Genomic DNA, 24843 nt, shown 5'->3' on the forward strand with positions numbered 1-24843 from the left:
TCTGTATACATAAAGTCAGGAGGTGAGGAATGGAGCTTGAAAAACAGGGACTTTTACGAGGCAGTTAGGCTCTATTGAAAGATATGGTGCATTCAAATGGGGTTGTGTTTACCATATTCACCAGAAAAGTCGATATGAACGATAGCCTACTGGCAAGTTGCATTATGGGAAATGTAGAATCCACATTAGAGAGCAGCAGTAGAAATGGAGCAAATATGATTAGAAAAGTTATTTTTATAATATGGTCACTATATCCTGACAGTAGTGCATTAAACAGGTTATCATGGGAGGTTATATTAAAATGTTTTTCTCATCGAACTGTTCAGTTACATTTCTGTAAATGTTATCTTATAGGATGGACTAAATGCTAATTCAAAGCCTTCTCCACACTACCAGGATATAGAGCTCAACTTCCTCATGTTGTTAAAACCTCCACATTATTATAATAATGTATGTGACACAGCTGTAATGAACCAAGCATTGTTGAGCACTGCAACAGCAATCATTTATTAAATGCATATTATGACCAGCATAAGCTTTTAACACATACTGTAGCCTTTCATCATGATTAATATAAAATTCCAGCTTTAAGCATTCAGCTCAGACGAAGCTCTCTGTGATTATACTAATAGGTACCGTTTGCAGACCTGTGGTCAGTCCCTCTGTATACAGTGTTGAGTTTAACAAGCTCAGCAAAGAGATTCAGAGGGATTACAAACACTGTTTGACCCGAGTCTGATCGTTTAACTTGTATATAAAAAAAATACCTGATTAAAATAAGGCCAAGAAGCTTTGTGTAATAAGGCAGCAGTTTTTCTTCATATCTCCAGAAGCTAATATACTTTGGGCGGAGTGATGTGAACTTCGGTTCAGACTATCTTTAAGTCCTTCATTGCAGACTCCAGAGTCTGAAAGAAAGTGTGACACATATTCAAAAACAATGTTCATATATTATTATATTATCTGGGAAAACATCATGTCGACAGGATATGGCACAAATAAACATTTGACCACATCTGTGTATTTTTGTAATATGTGTATGTGTGTAATCCGTGCAATGTATGTATGTATGTATTTATGTATTTGTGTGTATGTGTGTGTGTTTGTGTGTGTGTGTGTGTTACCTTGACATCCCAGTGAACCATTCCTCCATCCATACCGGTGGTGCAGAACTTGGTGCACTTGTTTCGTCCTCCTTCCAGCAGTGAGATGTGGCTGAAATATAGTTTGAGACAAGTCAAACACAAGCATTTGATGTTGCAAAGAAATCATGTTTAACAGAGATTATGATAAAATAAATAAGAAATTATGCATTGTAAATAAGTAGCTATACTATTGAATTTAAATAAATTAATATTTCTAGGTGTAAAAACAAATAAGTGTTTTTTTTCCATTAAGGAAACTGCAAAGGTAGTCAAATCCCCAAATCCCAAATTAAGAAATATTATCACTCATTATCATTAATGAGAAAAACATTGTGCCATTATAAGCCGTGAAATAAAATGAAATGCCTTTTTTGGATATGCACTCATCAGACATGTTTTAATTTCAATTCCTACACAAGCTTACTTACTCTTGACTTAGAAATATACAACTAATTCGAAACCCAACCGTTTTGAAGACTTACCTGCAGTCCAGACTCTTAGCATGCACTTCATTTTCTCTCCTCACCTGATGCTGTTCTTGTGCAGGGTGTTCAGATCCATCTCGGTGCTCTTGGTCTCTGAGGCCCGACGGTCCAGGTTCTGGAAACGTTCCCTGGCACTGATGCCCTTCTGGGCCGCTTGCTTAGGAACGTCCAGCTTGCCACCAAATGTCAAGCTGGCTTTGGCACCGTCGTACACAAACAGCACCGGGTAGCAGTCGTGGCCCTGGAGGAACAGAAGCACATGAGGATGGAGCTGGAAGATATATGGATATAATATCACTATGGTAATATGAGACTAGGTATCGCTTGTGATATCCAGATATAGCTAGAAAGCTCAAAGCCATTATGTGTAGACTCTTTCAAATTATTTTGGCGGTTTGTTTCAGGATGTGTCCCCGTCTGTCATAATGGCTTTTTTTTAACACCACCACTGGGAGGCGCCAAAGTAAACAAATGTTAAAGCTATACACATCGTGGCTTTAAAGCAAGAGTATGTAACTTTTGAAAGAAGAAATATCACATTCTTGACAAGCAATAAAGTTGTAATACACTCAGGTGTGAATTCACAAAAGCTTTGCGTGGCTTTTGCGGCTGCTAAACCTGCACAATTAAGACAAAACTAAACTAACGTGTAATTCTCAAAGCCCCTTCAAAGGATGAGATGCATCACTAACTGTGCTGGCAAGCTAATAGCGTCTCGGTGCTCCTGTGCTATTTTCACATATGTAAATTAGGTAATATGCAGACATTTGGTGCAAACTTGGTACTTTTCTATGCAAACGAGATCAGCGCTGACAGCCACACACAGTTACAGTGAAATTATTAACTTCTTCAGAGAGTTGGTGGTAACTGAAGCACATTTATACTGACAGACTTCGATATTAAATCCATTTCTCTCTGTCATGTTTAAATTCCTTTAAAGGTTTGAAGAATGCATCTGCACCTCGTCTGTCAGGACCTGTAGCTTGCGGTCTGAAAAATGTATTTTTCTTTGTCACTCTGCCATATCATATTTTTCTATTATATCTTTTTATTATATTTTTCTATGATATTTTTCTGGCAATTTTGACATATCATAGATATAAAACAAAATAAAACTGTTTTACATCTATGGGCTCAGTGTTGAAATGTGTTGGTTGTATAAACTGCAGACTCTTCCAAAAAGTCTGTTTGTATTGCACTTATTTTTCACATTTGGTTCTCTGGTTGAATGGATTTATAACCATTGTCCAGCAGCTCCCCAATCAGTCAGTCAAACACACACATAAAATAAGTAAATGTGGATAAAACAAAATAAACGTATTAATCAATGACTGAATATGTATAGAATAAATGTTGGATATGTATTGAATACTTACAGCTGCTACTATGCTGTTCTCAGTGATGAAGGTGACACACAGCAGAGGAAGAGTCTCAGAGCTCAGACTGTTCACCCTGTGGAGTCGTAACAAAGGTCAGAGTGCACATCCAAAACACACAACACACAAAGGTAATCTGCCCCGCCCTCTCTTACGTGCCAGTCTTGCCTCCTTCTGCGACACACACAGTGGAGTCATGGGAAGTCCAGGCCAGGCGGTTGCCGGAGTGTGAGAAGCACACACTGTGAACCCAACCTCCACCTCCAGCTGAGGCCTCAGCTGGTGCTCCAGACCCGCCGGACTCAAACAGCATCTCCCCGAACGGCATCTTGCTGCCCCAAGCGGTGGGGCCGGGCTTCTCCTCCACCTCCTTAATGTAGGCGGAAAACACTCTGTGGGCGAGAGGGGTCAGGATGTGAACACGATTAAAGGAAGAAAGAAGGAGGCAAAAAGGACGAAAAGAATGTCCAGATAAATTTGATTTATAATGAATTCTGTGCTGTCTTTATGTTGTATTTGTGTGCTATGAAAGTCAGCTAAATACATATAAAGTGATGACATTTTTGTGGGATGATTAGGAATGTGGTTGGACCATAGAATAACATTTAAAAGCATACCCTGTTTTATGGTCTATTTGACTCTAAATGGGACCATAACTTACTAAATGAACATCATGCTGTATTGAAGAAGACTTGAAACTAGTGATTGAGACCATAAACTCATGTTTACAATGTTTACTGAGGTAATAAATCAAGTGAGAAGTAGGGTCATTTTCTCATAGACTTCTATACAATCTGACTTCTTTTTGCAACCAGAGGAGTCGCCCCCTGCTGGCTGTTAGAAAGAATGCAAGTTTAAGACACTGCTTAATTTTTCAGACCCCGGAGTCGCCCACTGGGTTGGACTTTTGATTTAGATTAGACTAGGAGTTAAGCCTTGTTTATATTTATGATAATCTCTATAAACAGATTCTGCATTTATATGTAGAATCTGTACTCAACAGGACAAGATTTTGGCATCAGAAGCGTTCTGGTTTCCGTTTGTAGTCTGAGTAGTATTGACCAATCACGTTGGAGCAAGATTTGGTTGAATGCAGCCAGTAAACAAACCGTGTGGCGAGCAAAAGAGGCGGAACCCATTGGCCGAGATGCAATCTGGGAACCCACCGGTTATCGTCTGAAGATGATTTAGCTTTTTATTGGTTTAAAATTAGCTTGTAAACTGGCTACTTGTGAAACAATCCGGTCGTACACGTCGTCTCTCAACTCCAGTCTCGCATCTTGAGTAGCTAACCGGACTGTAAACAATGATCAGCGCAAGGAAAAGGACGTCTTGGCCCGGATATCAGCTGGCTACACCGGAACCCCAGAAATATAGTCGCTTGACCCCCAAGGCTTATCTGTCGTCAGACCGATAATTGAGATTGTACTGAAATGAACCAAGATTGTATTTATGACTTTGATTAGAACTACAATAGGGGTCTGTGTCAATTTAAGTTTATTCATGAAGCAAAAAAAATCTCAGAGGGTTTTACAATCTGTACAGCACAGTAATATCCATCCTTGGAGCATTGATTCGAAGAAGGAAAATCTCCACACAAATAACTTTATCGGGAAAAAAATGGGAGGAACCTCAGGAAGATAAGGAGGGACAGAAAGGCAATATGTGCCAAATGTCCAGAGTAGACAGAAGTAGTAGTTGAAAGAATTAAATGTAGTCATTAAAATGTCATCACAAGTGTAGTAACACATCAGTGTGCCTCTTTTGATCCACAGATACCTGCATTTGAAATCACAGCATCCAGCAGCCAGCAGGACGTTGTTGGGATGCCAGTCCAGACTGAGGATGGTGGAGCGGATCGGCTTCTTGATGTGCTTACACACCCACCTAGAAATAACAGCACAGCATGCTAGAAGCGTATGGTTCATTAAACGCAGCCTTTCATGTAAATGAGGAGCAGGAAGCTGTCCTCTAAAGACCTCACCAGTCGTTTTCCTGTTCAAAGTAGCAGATGGAGATGAGGCGTGAGCCGCTGCCTACAGCAAACTTGTTCTCTCGTGGCGACCACGTCACGCAGCGAGCGGCGCGGTTGATCCTGAGGATGACCAGGGTGGGCTTCCATGTGCCCTCTTTGAGGGTCCACACGTAGGCGTTACGGTCCGCTCCACAAGTAACTATACGGTTACTCTCTGTAGCCCAGTCGATACCTGCAGGAGAACGAAACTCTTATTGTTATCTGCTCTCTGTGCATGCATCATGATATATATTTAAAGGAATAATTCTCTATTTTGGGAGATACGCTTATTTGCTTTCTTACCGCAAGTTACATGAGAAGGTTGATAATTATGTTACATTCATTCAAGAGCTAACAAATTGGAAATGCAATCCTCCCACATGAACAGCTAAAATTGTGTTAAAGAGACAGATCGCAATGCTTTTTCTTTTTTCTTTTTAAGAAGTGAGATGGAAGATGGAAGTGTGAAAGGTCCACTTTGATGTCTGTATGCTTATATGATTAGCTTGTATTAGCACAAAGACTAGAAACAGACTCCAAGAAGTCACTGCTCCCGGTCAGAAATAGTTCGGCCTCCACACCAACATAAAACCACAATGTGAAACTTTGGAAAGTGTAAAGGACGAATAAAGGAAAGCATGCTCCAGCCGGTGGGCAGTGCTTGGTTTTGGTTCGACTGTCAACATGGCGACTGGGTCACAAACTTTCTCATTTTACATCTGAACAGTACACTACAAGATGATTCTAAAAACATTTAATGCGAGAAATAGGCATTACAATAACAGAATATTGATTCATATTTGATCAGCAATTTCAGTTTGATTGGAGTACGCAAGCAGTGATTGACAGCATTAGAGTAGAGACTCCTCGGCTCTGATTGGTTGTTTTTCTTCGGCGCTGTGAAATCTCGCAAATGCCATCAGGAGCACCGGAAGACACAGAGACACATGATTTTTTTCAGATTATCTGTCTCGTGTACTACTATCAGGATATTGTGACCGTTTTATAAAAATATCCTTTTTTTTTAATCATATTTGTTCAAAGTTACCGACTTCAGCTTTAAAGCTAAATCCCTGTGTCTGTGATTGTGTGACTGTGTCTCACCTGTCACCTGCCCATTGTGCTCCTTCAGCTCATGGATCCTGGTCCATTTGGCCCCATCCTTCTTGTAGATGTGGACCTCGTGGTTGTTGGGGCACAGGGCGATCTCTGGAGCACAGAAACACATTCAAACACACTGTGTATCCACAGAGAAAGCGCTGCAAATCAGTGAGACACATTAACAGGATATTCATCAGTGTGAGGACAAAGTACAGAGAGACTGACGGGAGAAGTTTGTGGGTCTGATCAGTGGAGCGGAACACAGAACAGCTGACTTGGTTCATGAGAACAGAGAAAACTGGAGAAATGCAGTCTGTATCTGCCTGCAGGCAGCACACAGACACATGGTATCTTTAAATAGACGATGTGCGAGAACTGCAACCTTCCTTCCCATGATGTTGTAGCAAACCCTGCACATGTTTTAGTCAGCAGATGAGTCAGAAGCCGTGTTCGTCTGAGAGCAGCAGTGTGGGTGCTTTACTGTGCTTTTTTTGGTGAGCGTTCAGCCTGCAAGCTGAGCAAACTTCAGCTTACAAGTTGAGTGGAACTATATGACTGTATGACTCCACCACAGCAGCCTGTTACATCCGCTTTGCCCAGAAACCAAAGCTCTGATCAAAACAGCCAAATATGGCTTTAGTTTCCTGCAGCTAACAGAGCACAAGAGCCTCTCAGAAAGGCCCCCGGACGCCACCCTGACTGCTACAGGAAACAGGAAATACCTTCTCCCACCTGGGAGCCAATCACAGACCTCCGACTATTACACTATTTGTTCTTTGGCGCAGACTCTAGTAGTTGAAGCAAGATGTTCCATGATGTCTTGTGATTGAAATGGTTTGCAGTTTAGAGAGGAGACGACTCAGAGCCACGGAAACACAAGCCCCGAGTGACCAATCAGAGACGGCGAGCAAGACTTACGGGTACGATCTTTGTTCCAGGCATGGCAGCTAATTGGTTCCAGCAGGAAACTGTAGTACGACATGGCCAATCAGATGTTAGAAGCAGACCAGGAAGGGGTGTGAGGAACTAGCGGCTGGTGAGCTAGGAGATAACAGTCAAGTCTAGAAAAAGAGAAGTTAAAAGATTCTTGTTAAAAGCAGAAAGGGAAAGAAAACACACAAAGTGACGAACTATAATTCAATTTGCAGACTTATTTATTGAGATACATTTCTCAAGAGTTGCTCCAGACTATTTGAGGTACTTTGAGATGTAAAAAACACATCGTCAGCTGATTCTCTGAGCACAGAAAAACACTGAGCTTATCTCTCAGGTTGTGTTAATGAAATCCAGACTTTCAGAAGCACGAGAGGAATGATGCAGAGTATCACACATCCCCCAAATGAACTTTACACTAGAGCACACACACCCAGGAAATAAAGACAACCATCTCCATCACAGTTATTTTACAAGCTCTAATTCAGAAACTAAAGTCTACATAATAACATCCACATGTCTGTGCTCTGATTGTGGGTTTGAGTGCCTGTTGCACACTTTTAGCTTTTTCCTGAAAATGCATTACACTTACAAAGTGTGCGTGTGAGTGTATGCGTGTACGCGTTACTGACATGTCTAAACATACTCAGTCAACTGTTAAATATGTTCTAGGCTACTTACCCTGAGGGCTGGGCAGAGATGAATGGGTGAATAGCTGCAGAAAGGGAGAGAGAGAGAGAGGGAGGCAGAGGAAGGTGGCGGATCAAATAGAGATGAGGGTGTTCAGCTCGCGGACTCTGGCCAGTCAACGCGAACGCCAACGACAGAGTGAGCTCAGGAAGAGAGAAGTTGAGCTGAGGAGAGGTCAGAGGGGGGAAGTGGAGGAGGGTACAGTGACGCTCTGACATACAGGAAGTTTCAGCAGGCTCACGCTCGAGGCAGAAAATGGGTGTAACAGTTGGAAAATGTGAGAGAATGGGAGCAGACTTTTCATTTTTAACAGAAACAGAAGGGGAAAGAGGAGAAGAGAGGAGAGGGAGGAGCATGAACACAATACAATGCTCTACAAAAAGGAGGAAGTGGAAACTGACGGGGGAAGCGAAAAGAAGCATGAAAGACACGGGGAGGGGGAGGGACGTATGGGCACTTCTGCATAAAGAAAGAGGAACAAGGAGACGGGGAGGGAAGAAAAGTAAACTGCAAAAGGGGGGAGGAACGGGTGGCGTCAGGAGAAAAAAAAGCTATTGACTGTAGAATAAATTTGCTCAGTTTTTCGTGTATTTTGAGTTATATTTCCTGATTTTAAAGCAGTTCAGATATCCCAACACCAAAGTTTTTATGCTTCCCCTTTAGAGATTCCCTCACTTCCCTCTTGAAATTCAAAATCAGGCATTAATGTTTTCTACTTAAGACCCTTGGAGTTTTTTAATCTCACCTGCACAACTTCTTTTCTTTTGTTTCTTAAATCTCACACACTTTTCTTCTGTGCCAGTAAAGCTTCCTTATTTAAAACTAAATACTATAATGTTTGTCATAGTGGACAATGTGAAGAGCGGGTGTTTCTAAAGGGCCAACTCCCTCTATTCTCTCTCTCTCTTTTTATTTTTCACTAACTATAAGGACCTACAATGGACCCGAGAGGCCTTAATTCAACACGTTTTATTTCTATTTTGTTAACTTTTCTCATGGGTATCATAGAGTGTGACACTGGCAATTTTTTATTTATCAGAAAAAAGATAAAGAAAGAAAAATATTTCTAGAGTTTTGTTTGCATAAGAGGAGGCAGAGGCCTAAATAACGACATATGACAATTCTGGGAAGGTAACTCTCAATTTTAAGTAAATGCACCCTCATTAATATGAAGTTATGTAGTGTGCTGGTGAGATTGATAAAGTAACAGAGCAGACAATTTATTTTGTTGCTTTTGCCCTGCTCTTAGGAGGGATGGCAATATCTGTCATTTACTGCAATATCTCAACAACTATTTGGTGTATTTCCATGACATTTTGTTTGCATTTAAAGCACACACATATTCATCTACACGCACTACCATGAGGTTATATTTGACCAATTCTTTGGTTTTATGACCAAATACCTGCAAAACTAATGACATCCCATCAGCCTCAGATGTACTTTGTTTACTACCAATACCCATACTACCATACTATTCAGTATGCCAGAAAAAGATTATGTATGTCCCAATACATAGTATGTCAAATGCAGCATGCCAAAAATACCAGGATGTCCTACTACATCTGGTCGCATTTTGCAGTATGCAAGCCAGCATGCTTTTCTGGCTATTCTGACCCACAATCCTCTGCAGCGGATATATGAGCAAGAGGGTCAACGTTCAGAATGTTATGACAAGGTAGTATGTCCTAATAATTCGCATACTCCATGCAACAGTACGTACTTTGTAAGGTCAGCTGTAGTACTAAAAGTAAAAAGAAGAAGTATGAGATTTGGAACGCAGCGTAGAGCGTAAACATCAGCATGTTAACATTGTCATTGTTAGCATGCTAACAGAATAATGGGAAAAGCATGGTGTCTTGCATAATGCAAAATGCGAACGGATGTAGTAGGACATCCTGGTATTTTTGGTATTCTATTATTGGGACGTACTTAATCTTTTTCTGGCATACTAAATAGTATGGTAGTATGGGTAATGGTAGTAAACAAAGTACATCTGAGGCTGATGGGATGTAATTTGTTTTGCAGGTATTTGGTCATAAACCAAAGAATTGGACAAATATAACCTCATGGTAGTGCATGTAGATGGATGTGTGTGCTTTAAATGCAAACACAATTTCATGGAAATCCACCAAATAGCTGTTGTGATATTTCAGTTTGGTGGTCCACTGACAGACCGACATCACCATCCCTCCTAAAGCCATGATCTTAGCATGGCTTAAACAACAAAACAAATAGATAAAGTAACAAATCAGACTATGTCACCAGTACATGAGTTCATATGTACAGTAATGACAGTGCATTTACTTAATATTAACAGTTACTTTCCCAGATTATCTAGGCCTCTGCCTCCTCCTTATACAACACAACTTGGGAAATACTTTTCTTTTTGTCTTTCTTCTGATTAATAAAAAATGCCAGGGCCACACTATGGATGCCCAAAAGAAAAGTTAACAAAATACAAATAAAAAGTGTTGAATTAAGGCCTCTTGGGTCCATTGTAGGTCCTTTTAGTTAGCATTCAGAGCACAGCTGTACCTAAGTACAGCCTCACAGAGCCACCAGCACGGTTGTAAACACTTAAGACTTGTTCAAAATGCATTACAAATACAGTAAACAAAGAAAATCCATGGCTGCTTAGAAGAGTAATGATATGAACCTGAAGTACTACTGAAGATTCAAGGGTATCTTCTCCAGCTGCCTCCTTGTGTAATTCAAGCATTTTGTAATAAATGCACAATTAGGTCAATGAAGAAACATAGATTGTTGCTTTAGAGCATGGTACACAACATGGTAATTTTCATCTAACGTTTCAGGAAACAAACTTTTCTGGCAGAGACTCTGAATCTAGGAGTCATTTTCTACAACTGATACTCCAACTCCTCTTTGCCTGAGAAATCAGCACACAAGCACAGATATGACACGCACATTAAAAACAAAACAAACTAGTACTGCACATCCTCTAAAGGTATCTGGTCTGTCAGAGGCAAAGACAAAGGAAGAGAGCAGTCGAGTGAGTTTTGTACTGTAAATGTACTTCATCTTTATTTCATGTCTACCTCATGATCAGTTACATAGAAATCCTCCATCTTGTGTGGTTTTAGTGTTGTAGCTACAGAGCTTGGTGCTGGCCAGCCGTGACTCCGCACACAGTTTAGACAGCTGCTTTCCTTCTCCACCATCAGATCCTGTACAACCAACCAGCAACATGTCCTCGGAATATCAATAACCCGGGTCCTAATCTAAACAATGACTTCACCTGCTGGAGAATATTTACTAGACTCCAGGAAGTAAAGCATCACGTCCTCCGTTCTACTAAACATTGATATTCAGAGATCATGTTCAGGTTGATCTGAGGTGAAATACAGTCTGACTTTTGGATAAAACACACCTTTTAGTGTTCAACTTTTGGTACAGGAGGTTAGAGAACATAAAAACACACATTTCACGTCACGCTTTAATACGTGTCAGAGGACCTTCCCACTTTGACACCTGGTTAACCTTCATTTAAAAACAAACAGAAAAAAAATCAACAGTGATGTCACACGTCAGCTCAGTGTGTGTGTGCGTGTAGTGTATGCGTGTTTGTGTACTTTAGTGTTTGTGTGTGTGTGTGTGTGAGAGAGTGTTTGCACACACCCACAAGAGTGTGTTACGGTCTGATCAGTGCTTCAGCAGACACTCGGTTAGGTGGTCAGCTGTGTGTGTGTGTGTGTGTGTGTGTGTGTGTGTGTGTGTGTGTGTTACTGGCTGCGTCGCAAGAGCGGAGGGGGTGAGGGCTGGGAGGGGAGCGAGGGGGAGAAGTGAGGCCTGCTGCGTTTCTTCATTCATTCACAACATTTCTTCACATGATGCGGAGACCCTGGATAGACGCTTCTAGACTCTGAGGACGTAAACACAGAAATGCACAAGAGAGTTAGAGCCGGGAGAATCTGGGAACATTAATCCCTGACGAGGATTTGTGATTTGTGTGTGTGTTTGTACCTTGAAGTCCCAAATGGTCATTGCTCCGTCGATGCCTGTGGTGCAGAACTTGCGACAATCCCTTTTGTCTCCTTCATAGATAGACACTTGGCTAAGGACCAGATATGCAGATACATAAAGACAGTTTTAAAGGGGTGAAGAAGTTAGAATATAGAAAATCATAATGATGGACCATGACAAGAGTGTGATGGTTCTGATCCTATGGAAAAGTCAGACATTTTGGGTAATGCGCTTATTAGCGGAACAAAACATCACTGGGCTCAACCAACGCTCACAGCTGTACGGTTACCATCATGCTCGCCATCAGTCCGTCACACACACATGCTCCCTAGCTCTCTCTCTCTCTCTGTGTCTGTACCGCACACAGCCACTCGCCAACATTAAGCACACAACCTACGAGTTATTCCTTATAGGAGTTCGCTACTTGCATAACATATTTTAGTCTGAAAAACATCTTAAAAATACATAATTCCCCGATGCTTAGGCCTGGCGGGGAGTCAATTTAGGCCTGGTGGGCCGCCAAGCTTGCAATACACTGGCGGAAAACCTGTACATGTTCTGTTGTTTTTACATTTCGGTTTATGTAGGGATTTAGAAAAAAACAAACAGTTAACTAGAATTACTGCCTCGCGGTTGTATGCCTCCGCCAACCAGTCAAGTTGCAGTTTACATCCATGTCTGTCCAAAATGTCATCACTTCATTATTTTATCCTGTTAGACATTTGTGCAAAATTGTCATAATTATCCTATGAATTCTTGAGTTATGGCCAAAAGTGTGTTTTGTGAGGTCATAGCGACCTTGACTTTTGACAACAAAAATCGAATCAGTTCGTCCTTGAGTCCAAGTGGATGTTTGTGCCACATTTCAAGAAATTTGAACACTGTTTTAGAGAAGTGTTGATTCAACTTTATGGTTGGCACATTTTCACATTTAACTTGATGAATTAAGGGTTTATTTCGATTTTTGTGATTGTAAAATTGTCATTTTTAAGACAATACATAGTCGCATAAACTATTACATTTTCTATAATTGAATTACAATTTGAAATTTCGAAAATCATGAATCATCATCCCCACTGTCGTGCTGTTGACTTGTCTTGTGTTATACCGAGAGGTGTTTCAAATATGTAGTGTCCACTCACTGAGAACAAACAAACAAACAAACACCTCTCAGTGCAGCCACTAAACTGACCAAAGTTGACTCATTCCTTATTTTTTCTTTATTACTGAAAATTGTAAACATTCAAAATCCCTTCAGTTTACACCTACAGTATGTACACAATGTGTAAAGCACAAAGGCAACTCAAAATTGTAATCACACATTCAAACTAATTTGTGTAAACTTTGAAAACTAAAACTCCTCCATCTTTGGGTAACATTTACTGAATCTGCGAGTATCTAAACCTAAAATAAGAACTGTTGTGAAGGTGTCTGAAGATAGATTCCCTGTCCTGCCCTTCAATAATTCCAGTCAGTGCGACTCACGTGATACTGTTCTGGTGCAGTGTGTCCAGGGCAGTGTTGCGGTCCTCGGTGGTGGCTCTCTTGTCCATGTTCCTGAAGCGCTCCATGGCGGAGATGTTCCTCTGGATACTCTGCTTTGGGAGGTCGAGCTTTGACACAAATGTCAGCGCTCCACCATCGTCGCAACGGAACAGCATGGGGCAACAGTCGTGGCCCTGAAGACGCAGAGGATATTCATTTAAAATTGACATTACTGTATATTTGTGCATGGAAATATGTATTGTGTATGTTTTTTATTCTTACCGCAGCTACTAGACTGTTCTCTGAGATAAAAATGACACTGAGGAGAGGAAGGAACTCCGTCTTCAGCTGTGAAGGACTAAACACAAACAAATTGATTATCATCTTGAGAATCAACTGGTATTATTGTACTGTAAAAAGATTAAAACAGGCAGCATACTATAAACAATTTAAAAACTGTTGTTGCCACAGAAATGACTGAAACTGGGCTTTGAACGCTGCAGTGTTTGCAGGTTTCCAGGCTGAACGTGTTGAAATTTTTGCGCTGCCTCCTCAATTCATGTCACCTGCAATTTGTTGACAAGAGCATGTCATTATGTAAGTGGTTGTTTACCTTTCTCACCTTACTGGTACAGTGAGCAGCTGATCAGATTACAAATCATGGCTTATGTATAGTGGCCGATAATATAGAGAATACACCAAAAATGTATTCTATAAATATCACCACATTCATTTTGTAAATGTTTTTTTTTTGTGATGGATCGTCTTTTCAACATGATGAATGTGTGGGCGAAGAGTTTAATTTCATGAAAGGGGTTAGTCATTTTTTTGGAGATCATGAAATCGCTTTTCATCTCCCATTTACACACATCTGTTGCTTGAACAGAGAAATCCCATCTCCCTGTTTGGTTTAGAGGATGAACATTTTATCTCCTTTTTTTATTTTTAGTTGCTCTGAAAACAAGGTGCCAGCTCCAATTCTAAATCATCTTCTTCCTCTAGCTGAAACTTTACAGTCCTCATTCATGTCAATCCTTTTAGACTATACTGTCTGCATTTCCAGCATCATCTCCTTCACTGCAACTCTAGTCACTCGAGCCCTTTTTACGCAGAGATTCCGCAATACTGCCGTAAAGAAGATCCGCGTTCAGATCGGCTTTGCTTTTTCACACTGAACCAAACAATGGTGGCATAATGCTGCGGCATCACGGGAGCAAAACAGACGTGACGTTTAACATAACAGCGTCTAGTGTGTGTGTGTGTGTGTAGTCCTTTTCACACAGACATTAGCTCGGCTTTGTGACTACCTCCACCACCGGCTCTGCAACGGAACACCTCTGCCACCCCAAGTCTGACTCCATATCTTTCATACAGAACAGCAAAGCAGAATAACGGCGCAACAGTCCCGCCTTGAACAGGCAGTGTGAAAGGGCTAGTGAGTGTATTGGCACTTAATATTGACCCACTGAAATATTTAACAATGCATATGTGATGCCAACATCTTCATTTATTGTATAGTAATTATCATTTCTGACTTATCTTTCCATCTTAATTTCATGTGGCTGACAAAAAGCTTAACAAATTATTCCCAATATTTATTTTGTTAATTCAAGTTAATCTGAGGAGTTTTAGACCCTGTAGTAGCGCAGTCCTGACAATGGTTTTACACTATGAAACTGATCAACAAGTGGCTTTAACACGGCCCCAAAGAAAAATGCAGCAATGCACCATCAAAGTCAGTAAAGAAGAAGACAGCAAGCTAGTGAACATTAGGGCTGTAAAGATTGGCCAAAAATTAAGTTTGAATATTCATTCCAAAAAAACACATAGGTTCGACCAATTTGAATATCTATTTTTATGCATCGTTTCCATGACACTGTGTCCTAACTGGCCGCGAGTGACGCAGCACTGCACAGCGCGTCATCTTGAGCTGAACTTTTGTTGAACACCCTGTTTCTATTTACTTGTGTCGTTTCGCTTTGAAAGCTCCACAATGGATGAAGAACGGCTGATTCACGAAGTTGAAATGAGGAGTTATCTATATACCTCCTCATCTCACTACAAAAATATTGACTCCCGTCATGCGGTGCATTCGGTGTTGAATTTAGAATATTAGTTGACCTAGTAAACATTAAACAATACAGGATTTTAAATGCTTAATAATTTTTTTATGATGAAGGCAATGCACTGAACACATTTCTTAGGTCTCAAGGACACTTTTACACTAAATGTAAACAAAACCTTTGTTTACTATAAATATCCACAGGGAATGTTTAATCTGAAACCTGCTGGTTACAACCATAAACAAGATCCCTTCATGGGTAGAAATGAACATACCTGGCAGTCTTAGAGCTGTCCACCACAGTGACAGTGCTGTCATGGCTGACCCAGGCCAGGCGGTTACCAGAGGCTGAGAAAGAGACAGAGTGGACCCAACCCCCTCCACCTAACAAACACAAAGTGTACAGAAACAAAATGGTTTAGTTCAAAGGGTTACTGCAAAAAGGATTTTTTTATATCACATAAAAGACAAAGATACAGACCCGCTCCTCCGAATTCTGCTAGCACAGCCCCAAATGGCATCTTGCTGCCCCAGGGTGTGGGGCCTGGTTTCTCTTCCACCTCCTTAATGTAGGCTGAGAACACCCTGGAGGCCGGAGAAGGAGGGGTGGGGAGAGTGGTAGCAAAGAAAAAAAAAACAGAACACAAAGCAAAAGAGCGAGTGAGGACGATGGAAGGCTTTCAATCATTTACTCTTCATCTCTCGTCCCATTTCACTGTTGACGGCATTCACCTGCATTTGAAGTCACAGGATCCAGCAGCCAGCAGGATGTTGTTGGGATGCCAGTCCAGACTGAGTATGGTGGAGCGTACTGGCTTCTTGATGTGCTTGCTCACCCACCTGAAGCATTTGAAACAGCACAGACATTTTTAATATGAATGTAAAAAAAAAAACTCTGCATTATCTAATATTTATGTAGAAATTGAATGATCAATGAATCTTATATACTAATGTTATGTTTCATATGGGAGACAGCAACAATTATGAGTGTAGTTCAGCAAAACGGAACTGTTTGTTTTATTGTCTGCTGTCAATTTAACACAATATATCCATGTGCCCAAAACAAAAATGAAGATGAAGAATCAGGGAGCCCTGAGAGACTTATTACACCCGCAAAAACTGAATCAATGAGCAAAGTGAAACAGAGCAGATTGGCGCAGTTCTGGAAAGTAGAACTTTTCGGGCCTTGAACTGGATCTTTATCAGTCATTTGGAAATACAGTGACAACAAACAGTTATAGATACAGGGCCACATCTGTCTTATGTTGTGTTTACACCAAATCAGGCGTTGCGGTGAAAACGCCAGTCATGACAAGCATTTGAATGCGGGTAGTGTGTTTAGGCTGCGACAGTGTGGACCGCAGGGGTTGTCGGGAAAAAAAACAACAACGCAGTGGCCTGAGATGAAAGGTTGAAACAGAATCAACTTTTGGAGAAAGGCCAATCACATAACCAGCAATCAAGAGCTGTACATCCCTGCCATGAGGGAGTCGCTTGTCATTAAATGGGTCATTTAAGTGACACTCCCACAACGCCACACAACCCTGCGCTAATTAAGCAATGCCTGATTTGGTGTGAATGCAGCCTTAGGGTTGTTGCTGTGTCCCAAAGTCATAAATTAGTAGTTAATGTGGAGGATTTTTTTTACAGAAGAAGATAAATAACACAATCTAACTGCAATACTACACTTAAAAAAGTGACAACACACTACAATGTACAGTATGTTAAAGTGCAAGAATAACTTATTCGTACTCCCAATCAAAACGTTTAGCGAAATAATCAGAAATATCAATTTGGCCGTAACCTTGTGTCTATTGTTGTATTCGATGTCAACAGATGAACTAATTGTACAAATAGTCTCACCAGTCATTCTCAGACTCAAAGTAGCAGACAGAGATGAGTCGAGCACCGCTGCCAACTGCAAACTTGTTCTCAAGTGGAGACCACTTGACGAAGGTGGCGGCTCGGTTGATCCTGAGGATGACCAGTGTGGGCTTCCATACCCCCTCCTTTTGGGACCACACATAGGCATTACGGTCTGCTCCGCATGTCACTATACGGTCACTTTTGGGAGCCCAGTCAATACCTACAATACAACGAAGAGAGATTATATAATTACTGGCGGACTATTAACAACAATCGTGGAGTGAATTATACACAAGACCGGCACATACGGGTGCTTTGCAAAATGTGAAGGCCGCGCCCCTTTTTGGGAGATAGAAAACCGAAGATCCCATAGACTTCAATGCAATTTGACGTATGTTTGGATTGTAATTTTGACAAATTTGTATGCATTCATCTCGTTATACAAACGTTTGTTTTATACACGTCTAATAAGTTTAGTTGGAGACGACAGTCTGATGCTGCTATAACGTTAATGTATCACTGTGTTGTTGCAGCAGCCTCCCATTCAAGCTAATGTTAGCTAGCCATGCTAGTCACTGTCACCAGCATCACTTAGCAATTTATCACACTGACAGTGAATATTCATGTATCGGATGTGCCTCAAATCTCAGTGTGACAGCCTCGGTTAACCCGCCACACAACAGCTTTTCGTTATTTTCTCTCCTGTTACAGTGAGTTTCTTTCCCCCAAACTGGTCTATAGCTTTGAACCATAAAGCCCCTCTATTATATATTTTTTTAGGACATGGCGGGGGAACAAATCAGAGATCAGTGTTTCTGGATTTATTGTTGGTGCAACAAACTACACAGCAACTCTTTAGCATAGCGTTGTTACTACTTATTAGCGGTTTGTTTAAAGTAGAAGTTTGAAGACATGTTTCAACTTCTGTTTACTCTGTTAACGTCAACGAGGGACACGGGATTGTTTTCCCCCCAAAGGGGACGTGGTCATGCGAGCCTACTCTGGATGACGTGTTGCCGGTCTGATGTATGCTTCTATACAAATAGATAATTCCGATTCAGACATGTGTGTCAACTGGTGTTGATGACACACTTGTTTGTGGGTTAGTCATACGAAAACAGAAGTCTAACGCAATCTGATTAAATACCTGTTATGTGTCCATTGTGCTCCTTCAACTCATGGGTCTTAACCCACTGGTTGCCACTCTTCTTGTAGATATGGACTTCATGGTTATTTGGACTGATGGCAATTTCTGCAGGAAAAAAAAGTAAAGACCAGCACGTTAACAGGATGGAAGTACACATAACAAAACAAGCTAGACCAGTTTCTCTTATCAGCCAATTACCAAGCAGGACTACTCAGAGTAAAAGTTCACAAATCCTGAAAACAAACAGTGGAACAATATTGTTTTTGTGGGTGAAGTTGCACTGACATTTGTTTTCCAACGCAATACTTGTAACCAGTAATTTCTTAAAGGTCCCATATTATAAAAAAGTTATATTTTCATGTTTTTTTATTATAAAGCAGGCTTAAGTCCTATATAAATACTGTGAAAGTATCGAAACACTCAATCCACAGGGAAATACACACAGCCCGTATTCAGAAACTCTGCATTTGAAACAAGCTGTCAGGATTTCTGCCCATTCGTGATGTCACGAATATACAATATTTAGACCCTTGACACAATTTTAAACGTAAACATTCTAAATGTGTCCCAGTTTATTTCCTGGTTGCAGTGTATGTGAATGTCATCAGCTGACAGGAAGTACACATGGACCCAAGCTGTTGCCTAGCAACGCAATTCTGTTGCAATTCTGTTGCAATTCTGTTGCAATTCTGTTGTAATTCTGTCAAAATGCGCTAAAACTGAGCATTTCAGACAGGAGGGTAAATACAGACATATTCAGGCTGACAGTATGAGGAAAATAAAGTTTTTTTTAACATTACAGCATGTAAACATGTTCTAGTAGAAACACAAAATACAAGTATGAACCTGAAAATGAGCACAATATGGGCCTTTAACTGAGTGTGTAGTGTAGAAGTTGGTAGTGATACAGTATAACTCAAATAAAGGAGGAGATATTTGATCCTTACGTGTCCTGTCGTGGTTCCACGCGTGGCAGGTGATGGGTTCCAACAGGAACTGATGAAGGGACATCTTGTCTGGGTGTGGTCCTTCAGGGGAACTCTGCAAAGTCACACAGCAAAACTTAGGTTCAGGTTCAGGTGACTTTATTTGTACCCGTAGGTAGATTTGTTTTGCAGCAAAAATAGAGGATGACAATGACAATAAGGGTAGAGCACAGACAAGAGCACAGACATACCAAAAACATGACAAAGAGTACTCAAATGCTTACTGGGATCAGGACCCAGCAAAAAGAAAAGAAGGCTACAAGAACAATATACAAAAACACTGAAATGTCAGGTCAAAAAAAGACATCATAAATGAGAAAAGGGATAAACTTTCCATAAATATGTGCAAAAGCTGTTAGGAATTATTTAAGTGAACTTAGTTTAGCAACTAGCAACAAAACAAACCAACAGAGCAATAACAGCTGAACTAAACTTTAGCCTCTACTGGCTGTAAAGCTCCACAGATAGCAGACAACATTATATATAGATAATAAAAAAGTATGTTTGATTACTTCTCAACTGGAACAACTTTAATGCAATGTTTCCACTTGTTAGCTTTGGGTACATTAGCTAAACCCAAGGCTGCTTCAACTAGCCAATGTGAGCTAAAACAACATCACCAAGTTGTATTTGACCATGACATGTTGAAGTTAAACAAGTTGACTTGCTTATCTAGCTGCTATCTTGTTGCCATGACAGCGGCTTCACTCGGTAAATCGTTAACAGCAAAACACAACTAGCAAGTTAATAAAGCTGCTAGCTTGCTGTTGACCGGTGTTAGAGAGGCCTAGCAGCCAGATCACTCATTATAAGACACATTTATAGACGTGTAGGAGACTTTACGAGAATAAAATCATAATACTACGAGTAAAACATCTTAATATTACGAGAATAAAGTCATAATATTACGAGAATAAACTCGTTATATTACGAGAATAAAGTCATAATATTATGAGAATAAAGTCATAATATTACGAGAATAAAATCGTAATATTACGAGAATAAAATCGTAATATTACGAGAATAAAGTCATAATATTATGAGAATAAAGTCATAATATTACGAGAATAAAGTCGTAATATTATGAGAATAAAATCGTAATATTACGAGAATAAAGTCGCAATATTACGAGAAAAAAAGTTGTAATATTACGAGAATAAAGTCACAACTTTACCAGAAAAAAACGCAATAAAACGAGAATAAAGTCATAATTTTACGAGAATAAAATCGTAATATTATGAGAATAAAGTCATAACTTTACGAGAGAAAAGGCGTGTCAAACATGTTAAAGTTAAACAAGTTGACTTGCTTATCTAGCTGCTATCTTGTTGCCATGACAGCGTTTCACTCGGTAAATCGTTAACAGCAAAACACAACTAGCAAGTTAATAAAGCTGCTAGCTTGCTGTTGACCGGTGTTAGAGAGGCCTAGCAGCCACATTACTCATTATAAGACACATTTATAAAGACGTGTTGCTGTCCACACGTTCACCACTCGGCCTCTGGTCTCTGTGTCAGACCCCGGTGTTTCCTTAGAGAAGAGAAGCCTTTGCTCCCGGTGGAAGCAGCACTACATCCCGCTTGCCCGTCATGCTAACTCACCTCGTCAGTCCGGTTCTCTCTCGGTTAGCCGGTGAAGCTAAATCACGCTACTAGCTGCAAAGGGGAAAAGGTTGGATCAGGATTTGGACCCGAATTCGCGGACTCTGGTCAGTCGACACGAACTCGTCCAGGTGATGTTGAGGGGATGTGTCAAGACGGCCGGTAGGAGACAACCGGGAGCATCCGGTAACGTTATTAGAGCTAACCCGTGTGTGGATGCCTGTCTGACAGCTAGCTGAGCCTCATCACGGTGGCTGTGTTACATTCAACTCTGAGAGAAACCTCGTTCACATCCACGTCTCTCACACACAAACTAGGACTACTGAGAAACAGCTCCTCTAGTGGGTCAAATAGAAACATACACATTGGACTAACTGGCTACAAAACACCACCATCTAGTGCATTAGTGTGGACTAATCTCACACAACATTCAGCAGTCAGTGGCTATGGCTCACTGTGTCAGTTTAGTGTGGACTGAGATACATCCCCCGTTTCCCAGGGGCCCTGAAAGCACCATACTTGCAAATATGGGAATACCATGGAATATGCACTACTAAGAAAACTACTCTCTACCCCCTGACCCAATTCAATCTCCATCAGTTAAAGGTCCCATAATGTAAAAAGTGAGATTTTCATGTCTTTTATATTATAAAGCAGGTTTCAGTGCTTTATTAATACTGTGAAAGTATCAAAAAGCTCAATATACGGAGAAATACACACAGCCCGTGTTCAGAAATTGTGCGTTTTGATTTCTGTCCATTTGTGATGTCACAAATGTACAATATTTAGACCCTTTACACAGTTTTAAACGTAAACATTCTAAATGTATCCACGTTTATTCCTGTTGCAGTTAATGTCATAAACTGTCAGGAAGTACACATGGACCCAAACTGTTGCCTAGCAACATAATCCTGTTGCAATTCCGTCAAAATGCGCTAAACCAGAGCATTTAAGACAGATTATGTAATTTATTATTATATGAGCAAAATAAAGTTTTTTTTTTAACATTACAGCATGTAAACATGTTCTAGTAGAAACACAAAATACAAGTATGAACCTGAAAATGAGCACAATATGGGCCTTTAAAGTTTATTTTTCTTTTAAAAGGAGAATGAACACCACAATAAGGTCCTTGTTTCAGGACAACATGGTTTCTATTCTGGCAGCAATATTTTATTGGAGTAATTGTGTTAGTGATATTGATTGGAGGAAAGTTTGGTCCTTACCACAAAAGTTCCTTCTAACAAATAAGATAAGAGGTGTCATTTAAATTGATCCATCCAGTGAAACATTTCTTACAAAAGTTAAAGAGTGACACAGATGTAAATTGTTCTTATTGCAAATTACATCCTGAAACTTGCTTTCACTTATTATGAATATGAAATTTAGATAAAATCATTTTTTACATTTGTTATTGTAGAAACCAAACAGTAAATTATGCAAGTACAACAACAACAAAGAAATCAGAGTCAATATTAACAGTAACATAACAAGGCACATCCTTCCAAATTGTGTTGGTGTCTGGACCAGAACAGGTGCAGCATTGTTTCTGGAGACATTTCACAAAAGGAGCAGTCAACAAAAATGTGCAACTTTTTACCTCCAAATCACTTTTGCTTTCTTTTAAAGGCCACCCCATTGCCTTGTGGGTAATAGGTCCTTAAACCAATCAGAGGAGATCTCAATTAGTACCTCTCCATCACACCTGGTAGACCTCCAGATGAACTGCTGCTAGCTGCAAACATCAAAACACATTCACACTCTCTTCTCTGTGGTACATCAACCTTTTAAATGGAGTCATTTCTGCAGTTTCCTACACCTCCATCGTACTCATCAACAGGTAAAATAACCTCTCAATTTACCTGATGTACAAGGCCTGAAATGATCAGTTTTCACGGTTAAAAAAACAATTTGTGTATATTTGTTTTTCCAGATCGAGGTGAAGCAGGGCAAGATGGGAGGATCTACCACATCAACTCACCTTTCAGTCCTCCACCACCTCCATCCTTCTCCTTCTCTCCTGATCTGGGCTGCTCCACCCAAACTCACTCACCTGTGCCAGGTACATGCTCACCTAACATCTGCCTCCATTTTGAACATGGAGAGTAGGCCTGAATGTCACATTTTCTTTGTTCACAATTTAGTGATATTCTTCCCTTTAGACTGAATTAAGTTGAAAAGTGTTGTTGTCCGTCCATTAAATAGTGTTGTATTGTCCAAAACGATTGAAAGTGAGTAAATCATGAGTGTGAAGTGACTTAAACATACTGATTTAATTCTACTTGTAGTTTTGCTCTTTACATGGAATGCAACGACATGCAACAATTAAAAAAATTATATTATTCAGAAACATTTTGAGCACATGTTTTCTTTGCACAATTCAAGGCACAAGTAGAATTTACACATTTTTTGTTTTTGGATGATGATACCATGCTAATCCAACCTCTCAATCTCTCACACAGCACTGATTAGATAATGTTAAGGATTTATAGTGTGACCTAAAGTTAAAGTGGAAGTGAATCAGTCAACCAAGTTAAGCTAGTTTACTAAAATACTTCCACTCTAATAAACAATTATATAACAAACATGACAAATGTAAGCATTTTAAGAGAAAAAATAAGTTTTGTTTCATCTTTCGTGGCAAGAGCGCCGCCATGTTGCAGTACTCTAGCCTGTGACGGCACAAGTTTGATTGGCTCGGCTGAGTTACACAGATACAACGGTAGAGACCGTGAAAGACGGAGACTGAGGAGACACAGGACAGAAGAAAACAAGAGGGGACACTATTGTATTGTATCCTGGATGTAAAGATGAGTTTTACAATGTTAAAACCAAGGTCAAAACAGTCCGTTTATGATGTCTCTAGTGTTTGCTTTGGAGATAAGTTTCACTGTGTAATTGGAACTTTGGTATGTTAATGTTGAAGCTACGTAAGTAACGTAAACAAACGCTATAACGTGGGCTTGAGAATAAAGTAGTGCTTTCAGCGTTTATTTTCTTAGCGTCTTTGTCTTTGAACGGTCTGAATGAGACAGCAGGTGATCAGTGAGGGGAGAGGACGGGACATGGGGAGACAGTCAACTGCAGCTGGACTCAGTGCCTGTCGGTGGGCTCTTTCAGGGCCGCTAGCCAGCGCTGCAGTAATTTACAGATCTCCGTCTCAGCAGCAGTTTATGAAATGGACTGTTTTGTCCTTAGTTTTAACATTGTAAAACTCAAATGTACATACAGGAACAATACAATAGTGTCCCCTCTTTTGTTTTTTTCTGTCCTGTGTCTCCTCAGTGTCCGTCTTTCACGGTCTCTACCATTGTATCAGTGTAACTCAGCCGAGCCAACCAACCTCGTGAGGTCACAGGCTAGAGTACTGCAACATGGCGGCGCTCTGGCCATAAAAGATGAAACAAAGCTTCCTTTTTTCTTTTAAATGTTGACATTTGTCATGTTTGTTACTGTATATAATTGTTTATTAGAGTGGAAATCCATTTAGTAAACCAGCTTAACTTGGTTGACTGATTCATCTCCACTTTAAGTTGAGGGAAAATCTTGATTTTGTAACTTTACATTTTGAAGCATACATTTTCATCCCCCTGTGTCTTCTCTCTAGCGATTGCTGGCCCTGGCCCTCCTCCCAGGCTGAGGTTTGTGAGCTATGAACAGGAGCTGTTTCGCATTCCGGCTGTGACAACATGCCCTACCTGTCAGGATCAGGTCACCTCGCATGTCACCTACCATGTCGGGAGGCACGCCTGGCTGATGTGTCTTGTGTTTGTGTTATGCGGGTGAGGAGAGACTCATTCACATACCCAAATCTGGTTATCTAATTACCAAGGATCAATCGCATATTCAAAATGTGTAGACTGATGTATTATTTCTGTCTCACAGGTTGGTGCTTGGATGCTGCCTGATTCCATTTTTTGTGAACTACTTCAAGGATGCCTATCACATTTGTCCTCGCTGTGAACGGG

The 24843-nt window shown here is 40.4% G+C and overlaps 2 protein-coding genes and 1 long non-coding RNA gene across 3 annotated transcripts; all 3 read right to left on the reverse strand.

Annotated features, from left to right (window-relative positions):
* Positions 1–483: 483 nt before the first annotated feature.
* arpc1b (actin related protein 2/3 complex, subunit 1B) lies at positions 484–8173 on the reverse strand. Its single transcript, XM_074629672.1, has 10 exons — positions 7736–8173; positions 7040–7182; positions 6125–6229; positions 4991–5213; positions 4786–4893; positions 3162–3398; positions 3007–3082; positions 1672–1871; positions 1125–1215; positions 484–908 (listed from the first exon to the last, which is right to left on the reverse strand). The coding sequence occupies exons 2-10, from the start codon at positions 7101–7103 to the stop codon at positions 870–872; spliced, it is 1143 nt and encodes a 380-aa protein (XP_074485773.1). The 5' UTR covers positions 7104–7182; positions 7736–8173; the 3' UTR covers positions 484–869.
* On the reverse strand, positions 3592–4779 carry LOC141764428 (uncharacterized). Its single transcript, XR_012593265.1, has 2 exons — positions 4363–4779; positions 3592–4197 (listed from the first exon to the last, which is right to left on the reverse strand). It is a non-coding gene; the product is annotated as an uncharacterized LOC141764428 (long non-coding RNA).
* A 2585-nt stretch (positions 8174–10758) lies between the features above and the next one.
* On the reverse strand, positions 10759–21216 carry arpc1a (actin related protein 2/3 complex, subunit 1A). The gene is made up of 11 exons (XM_074629674.1): positions 20876–21216; positions 19236–19329; positions 18289–18393; positions 17139–17361; positions 16008–16115; positions 15757–15860; positions 15551–15659; positions 13496–13571; positions 13214–13407; positions 11729–11819; positions 10759–11627 (listed from the first exon to the last, which is right to left on the reverse strand). Exons 2-11 carry the CDS (start codon positions 19297–19299, stop codon positions 11589–11591), a joined length of 1113 nt encoding a protein of 370 aa, XP_074485775.1. The 5' UTR covers positions 19300–19329; positions 20876–21216; the 3' UTR covers positions 10759–11588.
* Between the last annotated feature and the right edge of the window lie 3627 nt (positions 21217–24843).

Source organism: Sebastes fasciatus, chromosome 3 (assembly GCF_043250625.1).
Source record: "Sebastes fasciatus isolate fSebFas1 chromosome 3, fSebFas1.pri, whole genome shotgun sequence".
Lineage (NCBI taxonomy): Eukaryota > Metazoa > Chordata > Actinopteri > Perciformes > Sebastidae > Sebastes > Sebastes fasciatus.

What these genes read in the sequence shown, in the direction of transcription:
- arpc1a (XM_074629674.1), bottom strand. Translation starts at nt 19,299, where the DNA reads ATGTCCCTTCATCAGTTCCTGTTGGAACCCATCACCTGCCACGCGTGG. An exon ending in AGCAGAATTCGGAGGAGCGG is followed by an intron (nt 15,660 to 15,756) that starts GTCTGTATCTTT and finishes TGTGTTTGTTAG; the next exon opens with GTGGAGGGGGTTGGGTCCAC. An exon ending in AGAACAGTCTAGTAGCTGCG is followed by an intron (nt 13,408 to 13,495) that starts GTAAGAATAAAA and finishes CTGCGTCTTCAG; the next exon opens with GGCCACGACTGTTGCCCCAT.
- arpc1b (XM_074629672.1), bottom strand. Translation starts at nt 7,103, where the DNA reads ATGTCGTACTACAGTTTCCTGCTGGAACCAATTAGCTGCCATGCCTGG. An exon ending in CTGGAACAAAGATCGTACCC is followed by an intron (nt 6,230 to 7,039) that starts GTAAGTCTTGCT and finishes TCTGTGCTCCAG; the next exon opens with AGATCGCCCTGTGCCCCAAC. An exon ending in TTTGAACAGGAAAACGACTG is followed by an intron (nt 4,894 to 4,990) that starts GTGAGGTCTTTA and finishes TGTTATTTCTAG; the next exon opens with GTGGGTGTGTAAGCACATCA.